Genomic DNA, 16,887 nt, shown 5'->3' on the forward strand with positions numbered 1-16,887 from the left:
TTTCAAAGTGGGGTCCAGAGACCCCCAGGTTGCAGGGGTCACCAGCAAAAAGGGGAATCATTTATTTTCAATATAATAAGTAACACAATGACAGACTGTATGACTATTTTGGTCATGGGTTTCATGCACCTTTGTAATAAAACATCTAATAGCTAAAATATTATTAGATGCGGGGGGGGGGGGCCTGAGACAAAATCTGATCAAATGTGGGTCTGTGGTCTAATTTGTCAGGTTAGGGGTCCTTAAGTTTGAAAACCAGTGTTCTCAGGGATGCCGCTTAGCTGCTGTAAAATCACTGTTAATCACAGCCTCACAGGGTTTATTGTACATTCTACTCCACTACATGTATCTGACTGCTGTAGTTACTAGTTACTTTGCAGAATAAGGTTTTACATGAAAAACATGTAATAAACTCATAAAATCTGTTGAATTGTTAAGAGGTTAAACTCCCCAACAGTATATGTGAGCACTGAGCAGTTAGCCCTATAACAGAAAATACGTATTACAGGTTAATGCATCAAAAAAATGTAACCCTCTGAAAGGGACTGTCAAAATGAGTACTTTTATATTTAGGTACATTTTACTGCTAATACTTCACTATTTCTTTATTTCACTAAAGTCAACTTTTGAGTGCAGGACTTTTACTATTAATTAAGTATTTTTCCATTAAGCTATTGCTAGTTTTTCTTAAGTAAAGTATTTGAGACCATTTCTCTCCACTGCCACATGCCCACACCCCTCTGTGAAACGTATCACACTGGCAAACGCTTCAGTGATCCGGTATGAAACTCAAAAGTAGCTGAAAATCCCCAAATGACACAAGAGTGCTCGGCATAAATGGAGCACCTTCTCACTGCACCCTCTCAAGTGGCTCTCGAGTTACCGACAGGGGGATTGCTGCAAAAAAAATGGTAGAGCTGCACAATGAAAATCAACACAATCTTCTAAAGTTGACGCCTAGAAATGTTTTTGCAAATGTCTCAGCTAGGGAACTCAAACCCTGGACACAAATTTCAATTTCAACCCTAACCCAACCCTCTTTTCTGCGGGCTTATTGTGTTCGTATTGGCATGATGTGCGACTTGCCCTTGTATCACAGTAACCTAGAATGACAGGACAATAGCTTTTCATCGCATCAGTATTTTGTTCACTTCCTATAGGCTATTGAGGTCTTAACATCCTCCCCGTTTGCTACCACACATCGTCGCTGTTTGAAATGTGTTTCTACAAGAATAGAGATACTTACATTTGTTATATGGTGTACATACAGTACACAGAAAGAGCACACACACACACACACACACACTCACACACACACACACACACACACACACACAGCCCTGTCATCTGAGACCACTGTAGGCTATTTGGGTCAGTCCAGGTTTTCTGCCCTCTTGGTGCAGTTGAGAATCATATAGTTTCGCAGCTTCTCCCTCCCTGCTATTATGTTCCCTGCTTTCGGTCCAAGTTTCTTTTACATTGTGTTTCACTGTAGAGCAGAGTTGGCTTTCTTTCTAATAATGATTCATACTGAAACCACCATCTAACCCATTTGCTGTATTACTGCAACATCCAGCAGATTTTTGAGACAGTATTTCGATTTTTATTCCAGTTCAAGATAATGCAAATACAACAAGATCTCATGTCAGTGTTTCACTATTGATTCACAACTGAGGTTCTCATTCATTTCATAACAGCCTTACACATTTCATCAAGAGCCACATATATTTATGTTGGTCATTTATTTTCAAAACAGCCCATCAGATCATTTCAGAGAACGATTACATTATCCATGAGTGTTTACATCTGCTCAGAAGCTTGCACAGTTGCACTACAGTTGCACATTTATTTGACCTGTTGCAGTACTTTGTTTCTTAAGACGTTAAAATAAGAGTAGGGAAGAAGCAGGAGAGCTAGTCATGGTACGATTTGATCCACATGTGATTTTAGAGGCTTGGGTGGAGTCGCCTCACTTCTTGCGCTCCTCGATCTGCTCCACCTCACTGGACTCATCCACCACCTTGCCGTTGATCATCGTCTGAGTGACGACCTTTACGATCTTCCTGGTCCTGATTTCAGGCTCTTCTGGAACACAGTAAAACCAGGATTATTCCCTTTAAAAAAAAACACACACTATAAGATTGACCTTTGCCTGTGTGATGTGGCAAACCGTGCATGGTTAATGGCGTGCTCTGGCAAGTAAAAGTATGGGTAGTGGTGGTAGGATAGAGAAGCGAGCTTGTGACCGGAAGGTCATCGGTTCAATCCCCGGGACCGGCAGGATAAATCTGGGTGGGGTCAAGTAAAAAGCAGTGCTTGCCCCTCCCTCATTACCACCACTGAGGTGCCCTTCAGTAAGGCCCTTAACCACAAATGCTCCAGTGGAGCTGGTCAGCAGATCAGAGTGCGGCAATTTGGATTTTTGGTAATTTCGTCCTTCTGATTATTATTTTTTCCCGCCTGTTGACTGACCGCTACGCTGCGTACTTACACTAAATCAAATTCCTCGTATGTAATCTGATGACCTACTATATCGCAAATCAAAGTGATTCTGGCTGGTCTGTGATTCATCACACCAAAGGGACAAGAGAAGCAAACGATCTGACAGTGGTCAGTGCAGCTTCCTCAGGATGGAGCACTCGCTCAAAAAAGTTTTCACTTGTCATTTCCTGTGGGTGGAGAAGCATCACGATACCCGATACCAGAATTTTATTTGGGGAGATTCGGCCAAACATAAAGGATCTTGATAAGCGGGGATGGATTGCTTTTCCACTACTGCAGCACTGCTTAGTGCTTTGTGATTCATGCTGATAATTCAATAGAACGCTGTTATAGCATGCCAACAATGACAATAGATGAAGAAGAAACCGGCCATGCCCAAAAAATATGAAACTGTTAGAGCGACCGCAGGGAAACTATCCATTCAACAACAACGGCTCATATTCCCATCAGAATGAGCCAATGTTGGCCGACTAACAAGAGGTGTTCTACCACAGTGGTATCCTGTGAGAGCTGCCATCTTTGCCATGTGGAGTAACTCTATAACAGTATCTTGTAGCACGTTGATCAATTCAGGAGGTAAAACAAGCTGTGCTTACTTTTTGGAGGCGGAGGTGTTTCCTTCACCCTGTGAGACAGAAGCACACATCAGGCATCAAAAAGCTTTAAAAGGCTACATCCTTGCAATGACAATGTAGGTTCTTCTTCTTCTAGTTTATGATTTTGACTAACTATTCGATCATGATTCCTTCAAGACAAATGTACCAATGTTTTTAAATAGAAAATCAATTGGTCTACATTGCGTACTGAAATGTGCTCAACAAAAAGTATAATGTTTTAGAACTGTATGTATTAGTAACTTATACTGGCAGCAGTGTCCAAAACCTTCGCAGCCCTAACCGAGTCGTGCATCTTATGAGCAAGCGCGATATCTCAGGAACGCCTTGGCGGAATTTCATCACATTTGGCTCAAACGTCCACTTGGAATCAAGGATGAACTGATTAGATTTTGGTGGTCAAAGGTCAAGGTTACTGTGACGGTGACCTCACAAACGCCATTTTCCAAACTCGTTAACGCGATATCTCAGTAAAGCCTTGATGGAATTTCTTCACATTTGGCTCAAACATCAAAGTCTGGACAGACACGGATGTCGACTGCTCACTTGCTGGCGGAGGCATATATCTGCGGTGCGCTCGTTCTAGTTGAATTCGGTAAATAGGACAGACTAAATTGGCAAAAATGGCTAATTAGTGTCCAAAATGAGTGAACACAGTCTCAGCACCATGGAGCGCGCCATTCGTTAGCTACTGATGGAGCACACCTGAGCGGGCCCGACTAAATGGCCAGCGGTTGTGTGCTCCAACGGGTATCAGAACTAGTACAAGGGGTGATGAGGGAACCACTCACACTTCCTCTCCCTCCAGCAGCCTCCTGTAGGTGGCGATCTCCATCTCCAGGTTCTGCTTGATGCGCAGCAGCTGCTCGTAGTCGGTCTTGTTGCGCTGCATGTCCAGACGCAGCTGAGACAGCTCCTCCTCCAGCTGGGTCAGAGAGGCCTGGAGACGTTCCATCTCCATGGAGTACTTATGCCCAGTCTCCCCCAGGTTGCCCTCCAGCACGCCCACCTGCCAGCAGCACATAGAGTAGGTCGAGGGCAATAAGAAATAACAATAACTTATAGAATAACATACAATACACGTGCCGTGTACAGCAACACAAACACACACAAACGTGTCCACATCATTTTAAGCTGCTACGTGTGATAGAGGCCACCAATGGACCCTTCTCACGGGGGCCATTTTGTGTCAAAAAGGCAGGGGAAACACAGGTGCAAGCAAAACACTAATGAGGGTTTCCAACTTCCATGATTGGAATTTGGAAACCCTCATTAGTGTTTTGCTTGCACCTGTGTTTATCCTGCCTTTTTGGCACAAAATGGCCCCCGTGAAATGGGTCTATTGTCCTGACCACGATCCCAATAGTTTACTGTATGGATTAGGAGGTGTGACAATTAATTTGACCAAAAATATGCATAGCTATTTACAATGGTGGCACAGTCCACATCAACCCTAATGGCAGCCATTTTAACAACACCATGGTAAATCACTGATGTGGTCGAAAGATGAAAGCCCTATATCCAAAGTATTCCCATGATGCCACATGCATTTCCTACCAATATGGCGTTTTACAATACACACAGCTCATTGGCTGGGTGTGTCATTTGATTGTAACCACCTGTTAATTGCTTACAATCACCTGTTATTCTCCTACCAAGATGGCCGTGTGGTGTGACTGGTGATGTAATAGAATACTACCAATAGTCTTAGCTCGATATTGTTTAGACAGAGCATACATATCAATCTGGAGAGCATGTAGACTTTGAAGGTCCACAAAGGAGTTCTCACTGTTCAAACAAACGTCAGACTTGCCCAACATAATTCCCAGTTCTTCACAGAGCCAATGTTGCCCTGAATGTTTCCCTGTGGAGCTGCAGCATCATCCATTTACGACCCTCAATACCTCATAGGGTGACCATACGTCCTCTTTTGCCCGGACATGTCCTCTTTTCACGTCCTGTCCGGGGTGTCCGGGGGGGGTTTATTAATTATTGAAAATGTCCGGGTTTTCACAGGACCATTAGGCATAACGGTGCCTGGCGCTTTAAATAGTACTCTGTTGCGTGTGACGTAATCCCTGAGAGGCTGCCTCCCTTGTGGGCGGCTCTTGTGTCACTCACAAACACAGAGAGCTGACATCGGAGCAGCACTGGCTCCGAGCCTCCTACTACAAAATTCCCCACTTACCATCCTGGTCGGGACAAATGGGAGGCGGAGTGCACTGTGTGCAAAGCTAGTGTCCCTTTCAAATAAAGGTGCGGGGGATCTGAAAGCTCACATGGACACAGACAAACATAAGAAAGCTGTGCGGGGGGAGAGTTCGTCTACAAAATTAACGGACCGGGAAAACGGACGATTTGCATTTCATACTGTGAAACACCACAACAGCTACAGGTCCATGGATTGCACTAATAGTGCCTTGAAGTAATATTGATAGTATTATATTAATATTGAAGTAGCCTAATTTTTGGTTTGTTACGGTTTTATTATTTACATTATTACATTGACAATATTGTAAGAGATATTTTGTTAAAATATTTTCTAATACAGAGGTATTATTTATAACATTATTTCATATTTTTGTATTTATTTTTCCAGCAAGACTTGAAAAGAGTATTTTTTTGTATTATAGGCTATAATAAAGTATCTCGAGGCGGAGCCGAGTGTCCTCTTTTTGGAAATCAAAATATGGTCACCCTAATACCTCACCACTTGACCAGGACCGGTATAAGGACTGTCAGCGCCACAATATCTCTCTATTCAATACTGTGGGCGAACGATCAGGTTGAGCAAACACACCATTTAGGTATTTCTGTCTCCAGTGAAGACCTGAAGCTGCTCTACGCTCTGTTTTCACATGTAGCGGTGACACAGACAAAACATGTGCTTGTTTGACTCCGGGATCTGTCGCAGTGATTGATTATAGGAGCAGAGTGAAATCAGCGTGTACATTGTATCGCTATTAGCTCTTTGTTGACAAAGAGAAAACAGCTGTTACCTATAGACAGGCCTGGTGGGTGTGTGTGTGTGTATGTGTGTGTGTGTGTGTGTGCAGGAGGGACCAGGTGAGGAAGAGGTGAGTTATTGGGTTTCAAAGTAGCGGTGAAATGGTACAGTAGTTAATGTGAGACTTTATAGAGAGGCAAAGTGGAACGTCACTTCCTGCTTCAGCACTGTACCAGAGATTTTCATCTGCCATTTATTTCCCCATAGACATTTCGTAAAATGCGTATAGAAATAGTTTTACCTGTTCAGACCAAACGGTTCAGATATATTTAGAAACAGGAGAGACCACATAACATTTCACTCGGACCAAAACGTTTAAAGAATTTGCGGATTTAAAGAAAATCTTTTTTCAGTGTACCGGTAGTTGTTTTTAGTTTTGGTCCGAGTGAAATGTTCTATGGTCTCTCCCGATTCTCAATATAGCTGAACCGTTTGGTTTGACGAATAAAAACTATTTTTATAAGCATTTTACGAAATGTTTATGGAAAATAAAATGGCGGATAAAAATCTCTGGTACAGTGCTGAAGCAGGAAGTAGGCAGTCACTTTGCCTCTCTACTAATCCCTACAGGGAATTTCTCTTTTTGCTTGTCTTTTTTGTGGTTGCTCAAGGACATCTTTGTGAATGCTTGCTGACTCACCACGCCTACATATCAAGTTTTTGCATTTTTCTTCTCCCCAATTGTACTTTACTTGCCAAACTCCCCCTGCTGCCCCAGACGGTTGTTGCGCCACCCCCTCTGCCGATCTGGAGAGAGAGCCGTAGACTAGCACGTGCTATCTCCGATACATGTGCAGTCGCCTTCTTTTCCTCTGACAGCACAGAGTTTCACTGGCAGGACGTACTGTAGCGTGTGGTGGGGGGGATCACGCTATTCCCACCCAGTTCCTCAACCCCCCTGAACAGGTCGCGTCCCGACCGACCAGAGGATGGCACTAGTGCAGCGACCGGACACATACCCCACTCTACCCAGATGCACCCCTACATTGAGGACGAAGGTATTACTGTGTCCCCCACCATCACAATCTCGGTGTACCCAGTCCCACCATGCAGGAAAGTAATCTATATGATTTAGTTGAGGTTGATATGCCCAGAGAATGAGATGTTTGCTGCTTCACAGTGTTTAGGTGTGTGTATTTGCTGCTGTACCTGCTTGCGCAGATTGTCGAGCTCGACCTCCAGCGCCTGCAGGAAGCGTCTCCTCTCGTGAAGCTCGCTTTGGGCACAGCGCAACGCCTCGTTGCTCTCCTTCACCTCTGACTGCACTGCGTCCAGCTGTGCAGCACAAATACATAGTAGACATACACACACACCAAAAGGCTATCTCATGTCTGGAGTCTGGAGTCTAATAATGCACTGTTCAAAAATGCAGAAACTCATACAGATGTTACTCATTTAGTTCCACAGTACTGCTGCAGCGGTAAAGGTGCGGGGCTTTTGCAAAACTAAATGAGTAACATCTGTAGAGAAGCGGAACATAACTTTAAATACCTGAGAGAGAGATTGGAGGAGGGAGTTGGGACTGACCTTCTTGAGGTACCAGGTCTCGGCTTCCTCCTTGTTTTTGCGGGTGATGCCCTCATACTGGACCCTGAGCTCGGCCATGATGCAGCCCAGGTCGGGGCCCTGCGCCGCGTCCACCTCCACGTTCACCTGCTCGTTGGCCAGACGCGACTTCAGGGAGATCTTCTCCTGCACGGTACAAAGAGCGAGGCCAGGACTGTGGGTCAAGCGCTGCTGCACAATTTTATAGTCTGATGAGTTTGATGAGTTTAGCGACTCATCGAAAGCCTGAATAGCTGATTGTTTCTAAATGACTCATTGCACTCTATCTCTCGACATGGTTGAACTATTCTAGTTTTACTTGGGAACTTCTCTTTTTTGTCATTGATCATTTTGATCAGACTTTGTGTTCAGCGTTGCTATATGAATCATACTAACCAGTTGGATAGCACTGTTTTGTAACCACATTGTTGTCTAAACATCGCCTCTCTCCCTCCTCACCGATGCACCTTTTGTCCTGTTCATTTGGTTAATGTCCTTTATGTTGTCTAGTTATTTTCCCATAGTATTAGCTAATAAATTATTGTTTAACACCTTAAGTGCCATAGCCGAAATAATTCGTCTTACATAATCCAACGCTTAAGTGCCAGAGCCGAGTTTACTCGTCTTACATAAACATTTTTTTTTTTTTGACGGTGGTACATCAATCAACAACTTTTACATCTTCGAGATCACTATTGGAGCAAGATAATGTGTATAATCTATTTTACCGACCCACTAAGTGTTGACAGTGCTCCCCCAGACGACCGAAATCAAAGAAAAAACTGCCGCGGGACCAAGCCGTTCAAGGAAATGCCGTGGCGATTTTACAGTAACAGACTTGTCTTGCCTGAGAGCGGCCGCGCACCGGCAGCAGCACACAGAGAGCGGAGAGCGATTTGCAAAATAGATCATAGGTGAAACACACTTTGAAACACCTCAGAAAGGCCAGAATCAACATCTGCCCATCGCCCACGCATTCCCCGGCCCATCTTGACTCGCACAAGGAGCGTCTGCACGCAGGCAAGCAGGCAGGCCAGTGTTGCCAGATGGCAAATGTTGAATTATCGTACCAGAGGGTCAAAATTATCGTTTTTGGAGTGAAATTATCGTACGCCCCCTCCCCAGCGCGGCGCGCCTTCGGCGCGCCAAAGTCGGGGGGACCTGGGCTGATCACAGGCTACTTTTTGGACTTGGCATGATCTTTCAACACTGTGATCTCAGCCTGCGTTGCAACAACAACAAAACACCCTGCACGTATTGGCTGCAAATATGTTGTTTGAAGAGATGATTGTATAAACAGATAGAGTGATAGACGTAGGATTCGTCTAAGTGTCACAAAATGATGAAATTATCGTACATTTGGGGGATTTTGGGATTATTGATCGTACATCGTACAGAGGTCGAAATTATCGTACAAATACGATAATTATCGTACGTCTGGCAACGCTGAGGCAGGCAGGCACACAGGCAGGCAGCAGCAAAAGCGCTTCTGACACGCCCGCTGTACAGCCAGGAGGAAGGAGAAGACACACGGAGGGAGGAGTTTAAATGAGAGGGGTGAATGAGAGGGGTGTTTCCTGTTGTTATGGAGGAAATTACTGTTCAAAACTATTGTTTAGAATGTCTGACGGTCTTACTGATGCCAAAAATGAATGGTTAAAGTGACTGTTTCACAAAAAGCCATTTATCTCTGAATAAATTTCCAGACGCTGAAACCATGCTGTACTCAACGGCTAATATCTACATAACTACTAACTCTGCAAACTAACTCTTTTAGACAGAGAAAGCACACATTCTATTAGTTATTTTTAGATGATTGGTGTTCATGAATTCTTAACAGAAAAGAATCCTCGGCTGTCTCTAAAATGAGCCAGAATCGTCAAAAACACCCCTGGCACAACTTACCTACAGGAATGAAAACATGGCTGGCATTCAATGTGTTAACTTTTACTTTGGTGTATGACTCCCCTTCCCCTGAAGGTCTTCTGTGCACTGGGCCCAGGTGCACCCAATCAGCCTAACGACCCCAACACCACAGCTCCTGCAGACAGTAGTTTCTCCCCAGACTCAAATATTACGTTGAATCAAGCTGCGCTCCGCATACTACAGATGAATCTGTGCCCCTTCACAGCCACAGCTGGTTTGAGATTGAATGAATGACAGAGACCAATGAGAGAGTGGTTCGAAATGCTCGATGTTGACACATGGGAGCCAGTTAGTTGGGCGGTCTCAGGGTGGGTGGGCCTCCCTGATCGCAAAGTCGTTACTGATTGGTGAAGGGTGAATCCACCACTCACCAATCGCTGGCCAAGATTCTGTTCCCGGTTTGGTGAGAGGGGTGTCCCAGAGTGTCCTAGTGTAAGAACTCTCATGGGTCTGCAAGACTAGCAAGACAGGGCCAAGAGAGTGGGAGGGTCGGCACAAAAGCTGAAGATATGATCAGATGGAGGATCCTGGTACAAAATCTTATCAAAGTGTGTCAGTTTAGGGGTCCTTGACATGAAAACGTTTGAGAACCACTGGTTTACACTACAAAGCCTCTATGATCTGCAATGATACTCGGTTTTATTTAAACTGTTTGTGGCTCATTCATTCATTTGTTTTTCAAATTGCCTCAGCTGATACAGGATCACATTTTCAGATAAACCTCTAACTTGGTACTCAGTCAAGACTAGTGAGAGCAGAGCAGCGTGTGAGTGAATGTCAGACAGCCAGGTAGGTTACCGTAACAGGCCACATCCTGGATACCACACCTACCTGACTGTCTAAACACACACACTCCCTAAGCTGGATGAGCTCAAATGATCTGGTCTGTGTGTGTGTGTGTGTGTGTGTGTGTGTGTGTGTGTGTGTGTGTGTGTGTGTGTGTGTGTGCGTGCGTGCGTGCGTGTGTTATCATGGTAGCCTATCTAGAAGCACTGACTACAAAAGGTAGGGTGTGGCCAAACATAATCATGTTTCGTTTCAGATACTGAATACTGCTAACCCTTCTGGCATAACTGGGAGAGCAAACACACACTGACACACACACACACACACACACACACTCTGCTGGCTTCTGGCAACCTATTGTTTCAGCTTGAAAATACAATGCATTAGAAAATGCATTAACAGCCTTGTGGTTTTTGGAATGATCTCAGTCACGCACTGGCCCTCACGCACCTCAAAGTTGAGTTGACTTGAGTTATACTTTATAGAGAGGCAAATGAACGTCACTTCCTGCTTCAGCACTGTACCAGAGATTTTCTTCCGCAATTTATTTTCCCATAGACATTTTGTAAAATGCTTATAAAAATAGTTTTACTTGCTCAAACCAAACGGTTCAGCTATATTGAGAATCGGAGAGAGGCCATAGAACATTTCACTCAGACCAAAACTTAAAAAAACAACATTGAAAAAAAATAATCTTTAAACCCGCATTTTTGGGGGTTTTGGTCCAAGTGAAATGTTACACGGTTTCTCCTGTTTCTAAATATATCTGTACCATTTGGTTTGAACAAGTAAAACTATTTTTATAAGCATTTTACAAAATGTCTATGGGAAAATAAATGGCAGATGAAAATCTCTGGTACAGTGATGAAGCAGGAAGTGACGTTCCACTTTGCCTCTCTATTGTCCCCGTGGGGAAATTCATCTTCTGCATTTGACCCATCCTCTAGTAGGAACTGTTATGGAATGGAATTCACCACTCCTCATCCGCTATATGATCATTATAACAGCTTACAACAGTAACCTTCCTAGATCTAGGAGCAGTGGGCAGCAGCAGTGCAGCGCCCAGGGACCAACTCCAGTTCTCTTGCCAGTGCCTTGGTCAGGGGCACTGACAGGAGTATTAACCCTAACATACATGTCTTGATGGTGGGAGGAAACCGGGGCACGGCCGGAGGAAACCCACACGAACACGGGGAGAACATGCAAACTCCCCAGGGACCAGGGGATGCACCGGGGTTAGAACCCCGGGGGCCTTCTTGCTGTGAGGTAACAGTGCTAACCACTGAGCCACCGTGCCACACCTCTAAGAGCCGTCTATTCAGTTCCTTCTGCAGGAAGGTTCTACTTGACAACTTGCTAGGTGATTAGGCTGACGAGTGAACACTCATTGATCATATTTTGACGTGACCTTCCCCTCGGAAGGGATCTCACCTCGTCGTGATTCTTCTTGAGGAAGTAGAGCTCCTCCTTCAGGCTGTCCAGGTCTCCACGGAGGGTGGCGATGATCTGGTCATGGTCCGACTTGGCTCTCCTCAGAGCCTGGCAGTCCCTCTCTACGGACTGGCACAAGGTGGCCTCCGCCTCCCATCTGCGTGCGTGTACAGTATGAACGTAGTGGGGAAATAGAACAGGGAAAGGAGGGGAAATTATGACTTTTAATATCTCATTACAAAGAGCATATCATTTGGATGGAGAGCTTGTGAAATTGTGATGGGCAAACCATCTCATTTTGTGATTATTACAGCAGAATAAAATGCAGCTATCGTGATTCATTTTTTCTGCCCTATGACTCTCATTTTTCATATCGCGATATATTGAATTTTGATATATTGTCCGATCTCTAACATGCACAAACATGATGTTACTGTCCGGTGAAAACCTTGTATCTCCAAAATGTCAACTGTTCAGGAACTATAAAATCAGCCTTATTTTTTTTAGCTCGAACACTATGCACTTTTTTAGTTGATCCATTGGGGGTTTGAAAGGGTTGTATTCACCTTATGCAGCCCCGCCCACTTGACCCATTGTATCACGACTCCCTGTTCAAAACGCCGGGTGTTTCACCTGCTCAAACTAGTCTGACTCACCTGCTCAAACTAGTCTGACTCACCTGCTCAAACCTAGTTTGACTCGCATTATGAGTCAGAATAGGTTTATGAGGCGCAGGAAGTGTAAATACAATCGAGAACTTCCGATTGCATTTACACTTCCTGTTAGTTTCTCAAGCCAGACGGGTCTCTTCTGCATAAGGTGAATAAGGCCGCGTGTGTGGGTGTGATTTTTCCTCAACCCATGAGAATGTAATGAGCATGTGACTTCTTGAAGGATGTCACATGACAACAGCTACAGCATGTGGCTACACATAAACTTAGCTGCTAACAGAGCGCTAACAGTAGGCCCTACAAATCATTACCAATTGATATATGGCTCGCCAGGAAGCATACCATCAACACATTGTGAAGAAGAAAAAACACACACTCTAGCATCTTTTCCTTGACAACTGTGGATACTTCAGGAATGGATGATGTCTCCCTGACCCGCACCATCATCTATCACGGTCACGCTGCTGACCGATGGCGGCGCAGCGCTGAGTGTCCTGCGGGCGTGCTAGCGAGCAGCGTGGGAATGGGGGCTCTTACTTGGCAGCTGGACAGAAAGGTCATTTATTCACATGGCTCTGCAGTCTTGGCGCCCCCGTGTGAACGCTCACATACAGGCCAGTCAAAAGAAGAGAAGAAGAAGCTCTCTGTGTGACACTCACTTGACCCTGAAGTCGTCGGCTGCCAGCTTGGCGTTATCAATCTCCAGCATGATGCGCGCGTTCTCCAGCGTCTTCTTCCTCACCTGAGCGGGGGAACCGCCACATGTTGGAAAATGTAGGAAATCATGATGGTGGCAATGGAAGATGAGAGATATTATGGACTTTTTTCTAACGCTAAACCATCCTGTTTTCATGTCACTTGCAGACAGAACAAGACACACAATGCACTCACTGAACCGCCACTCAATGAAAGTGTAAAGCTCACTTTGAGGGGAGCTTTGTGCCTTCTTCTGCCATCCATCCATCCATCCATCCATCTATCTATCTACCGTACATGTATCTATCTATCTATCTATCTATCTACCGTATCTATCTATCTATCTATCTATCTATCTATCTACCGTATCTATCTACCTATCTATCTATCTATCTACCGTATCTATCTACCGTATCTATCTATCTATCTACCGTATCTATCTACCGTATCTATCTATCTATCGTATCTATCTACCTATCTATCTATATCTATCTACCGTATCTATCTATCTATCTACCGTATCTATCTATCTACCATATCTATCTACCTATCTATCTATCTATCTATCTATCTACCGTATCCATCTACCTATCTATCTATCTACCGTATCTATCTATCGTATCTATCTATCTACCGTATCTATCTACTGTATCTATCTACCTATCTATCTATCTACCGTATCTATCTACCGTATCTATCTAGCTATCTATCTACGGTATCTATCTACCGTATCTATCTATCCATCTACCGTATCTATCTACGGTATCTATCTATCTATCTATCTATCTACCGTATCTATCTATCTATCTAACGTATCTATCTACGGTATCTATCTATCTATCTATCTATCTATCTATCTATCTATCTATCTATCTACCGTATCTATCTATCTATCTACCGTATCTATCTATGGTATCTATCTATCTACCGTATCTATCTATCTATCTAAAATGAGGAGGGTGATAATGACATCTGTATTTTTCTCACACAGTCCTTGAGATCATCTGTCTTCTTTCATGGGGCTATAATAGTTTGCATTTGAACACGAATAACCACCGGCTCATTTTGAACACTGACCTCCTGCCCGATGACGTGGGCCTGGTTCATCAGGCCCTCGATGTCGTGGCCCTTGGGCGCCCGCTCCAGCATCAGCTGCTTGATCTTCACCTCCAGCTCGGCGTTGGACCTCTCCAGCGAGCGCACCTTGTCCAGGTAGTTGGCCAGTCGGTCGTTGAGGCCCTGCATGGTCTCCTTGTCGCTGGCGCCCACGCCCAGGCCGTTGAAGGAGAGGCCGGAGCTCAGCACGTTGAGGCCGTTGCCCACCGACAGCGAGCGGGACAGGGACAGCGTGGTGGCGGAGGACAGCGAGGACACGGGCGCCTTGGAGCGGATGCTGCGTCCGCTGTCGTGCCTCAGAGACATGCTGGAGAAGGAGGGCTGGCGCACCGAGAAGCTGCGCACGGAGAGGGTGGAGGCCATGGTGTCGCACTGCTGCTGCAACAGGTTTATTCAGGGCACAGTGTTCTCATCACGCTATACCTGGGATACAGTTTGCATTGTGGTCTCGCTATGTCATTAAGGTGTAGCCTACTGTATGTAGCACACAGACAGTGACTGGAGATATAACTTCACTGTCAATAAAAGAACAAGCCAAGTCCAAAGACGAAGGATAGCGGTTAAAATACAAGTGCTGTAGAACCTAAACATTATGTTTCTCGTCTTGTCTCGTATTTTTTAAATCATGAAAAAGAAGACGGAGGATTTATTTTAGACTTGAAGGCATCTCCTCCATCTGTGGCAAAATGATATCTGTGTCAGAAGACTGTAGTGAGCCAAAATGATATCTGTGTCAGAAGACTATACTGTAGCAGTGAGTTTCAAATCTGCTTTCCTCCTGCGTGCAAAATCAAAAATACATCATATAATCAATGAGTGACAAGACAATCATGTCAATAGAACAATAAAAGAACAATAAAGAAAAGAGACGCCACTTACGCAGAGCTTTGTTCTTCAGCAGGTTTTCAGTGGAGACGTCTCGGTGAGGTTTTGACCCTGATGGTTGAAGTGACTGCTGCTGCTGCTGGACCAGATTTCACAGGTTTTGACCCTGATGGTGGAGCTGCTGCTGCTGGACCAGATTTCACAGGTTTTGACCCTGATGGTGGAGCTGCTGCTGCTGGACCAGATTTCACAGGTGAGCCGGGCTGCGGCCGCTTGACTCTATTTGTGGGGTGGAGCGACCGCCAGTGCGTCCAATCACAACTGCACAAACAGGAGATTGCAATGTGACACCATACACTGAAGAGAATAGCTGTGGTGCACAATAACTAAACAGAACCAGTCGGGCTAAATGTGTGTGTGTGTGTGTGTGTGTGTGTGTGTGTGGGAGGGGGGGGGGTCAGTGAAGCCAAATCTAAATCTACTCTCTTCCAAATCCGCAATCTATGCTGCTTTGCTTACATCTAGCCTAAAAAAGCATTAGTGCATAAATCTGTTCGATGTTGTCGTTTTCAGTGAATTTATTCTAGTTTTCCCACTGAATTTGAACATGGTTTGTTGCGACTCCTGTTTTAAGACATGTAGCAGCCCGTGTGTTACAGTCAATACGGGTAGTGGTGAAAATGATGATAACATTAATCAAATTAATGGTAACTACAAAAGGAATAATAGTGCTGATAACGTGATTCAAAATGCTCACAGAGAAATTAATAATTAAGTGGAAATACTTAGTGGCTTTGTCTGACTCACCACTTCCTCTATTATGGTGTTAACCTATTTTTATACAGTCTATGGTGTTAACCAACATACAACATCCCACTCCTACACAGTACACGCACGCACGCACACACACACAAACTGAACTGTGGTTTGGCCTCATATGGCCAGAAGTTGGAGTGGATTTTTCTGGATATTTAAGACTAAGAATAAGAATAAGAATCGTATTTCTATGTCCTGGAAGAGAAGGCAAGCTCAGCTCTTTAAGTAGAATAGCTATCAAGATGTGTGGGAGTTTATACAGGCCTAACTATGAGGGCTGTTGTGTCTCATGTTTTATTATAATTTATAATTGCCCTGTATGTATTTTTGGCTGTTTCTGTTGGTTTTTATGTTTATGAAGAATTCACAGGAAAGGTGTCATGTAAGCCCATATGGGCTGGGCTTCACTGGAAGAATGACACTTAAATAAAGAGAAATCAAATCATCATGCATATCTCCACACGGTGACATCAGCCTCCTCCAGTCTTCCTGGCTCTGAGCTGATTGGCTGTAGCTGGGGGTTGGCCGCACTGCAGTGAAGAACCTGTGCCGGGCTCCACAGTGATCCTATTGAGCGTGGACACAATGCGAGCGGAGCAACGTGAGAAGCTGCCTTCACCTGAGCACGGCCCGGCGGGATGGGGAGAAGCATGGAGGAAGCAGGAACAATGCCGAGCGAGAAGAATGACAAGAAAGGAAAGACCCCTGAGAAATGCAGGGCGTAGGTTTGGCTGGGCTGGAGGCCCGGCTTACATTCACACACGCCTACATACCTGTCGAGTTAAGTCTGCCCTGTCCTCCTTTGCTCCCATAAGCCTCTGGTTCTGGACGCACGAGACAAAAGAGCAGCGTGCAACTTTTCAATACAAAGAGTTTAGGAGCTGGCTTGACTCCTCTGGAGAGAGCGTTCTTCTTCTCGGGAAGTCAGACAGTGACACTGACCTGGTTTAGT

At 44.7% G+C, this 16,887-nt stretch overlaps 1 protein-coding gene across 3 annotated transcripts; it reads right to left on the reverse strand.

Moving 5' to 3' along the window:
* Positions 1-1,614: 1,614 nt before the first annotated feature.
* krt1-c5 (keratin, type 1, gene c5) lies at positions 1,615-15,362 on the reverse strand. Of its 3 annotated transcripts, none has more exons than XM_083644034.1 (9): positions 15,174-15,362; positions 14,256-14,669; positions 13,142-13,224; positions 11,812-11,968; positions 7,615-7,815; positions 7,273-7,398; positions 3,908-4,125; positions 3,099-3,127; positions 1,615-2,085 (listed from the first exon to the last, which is right to left on the reverse strand). In XM_083644034.1, exons 2-9 carry the CDS (start codon positions 14,655-14,657, stop codon positions 1,970-1,972), a joined length of 1,332 nt encoding a protein of 443 aa, XP_083500160.1. In that variant the 5' UTR covers positions 14,658-14,669; positions 15,174-15,362; the 3' UTR covers positions 1,615-1,969. The 3 variants fall into 3 exon arrangements, with proteins under 3 accessions (XP_083500160.1, XP_083500161.1, XP_083500159.1); XM_083644035.1 differs by having other exon boundaries at positions 7,651-7,815; positions 14,256-14,672; XM_083644033.1 differs by having other exon boundaries at positions 14,256-14,672.
* Positions 15,363-16,887: the final 1,525 nt, after the last annotated feature.

This window comes from Poromitra crassiceps (genome assembly GCF_964638095.1).
Source record: "Poromitra crassiceps genome assembly, chromosome: 10".
Lineage (NCBI taxonomy): Eukaryota > Metazoa > Chordata > Actinopteri > Beryciformes > Melamphaidae > Poromitra > Poromitra crassiceps.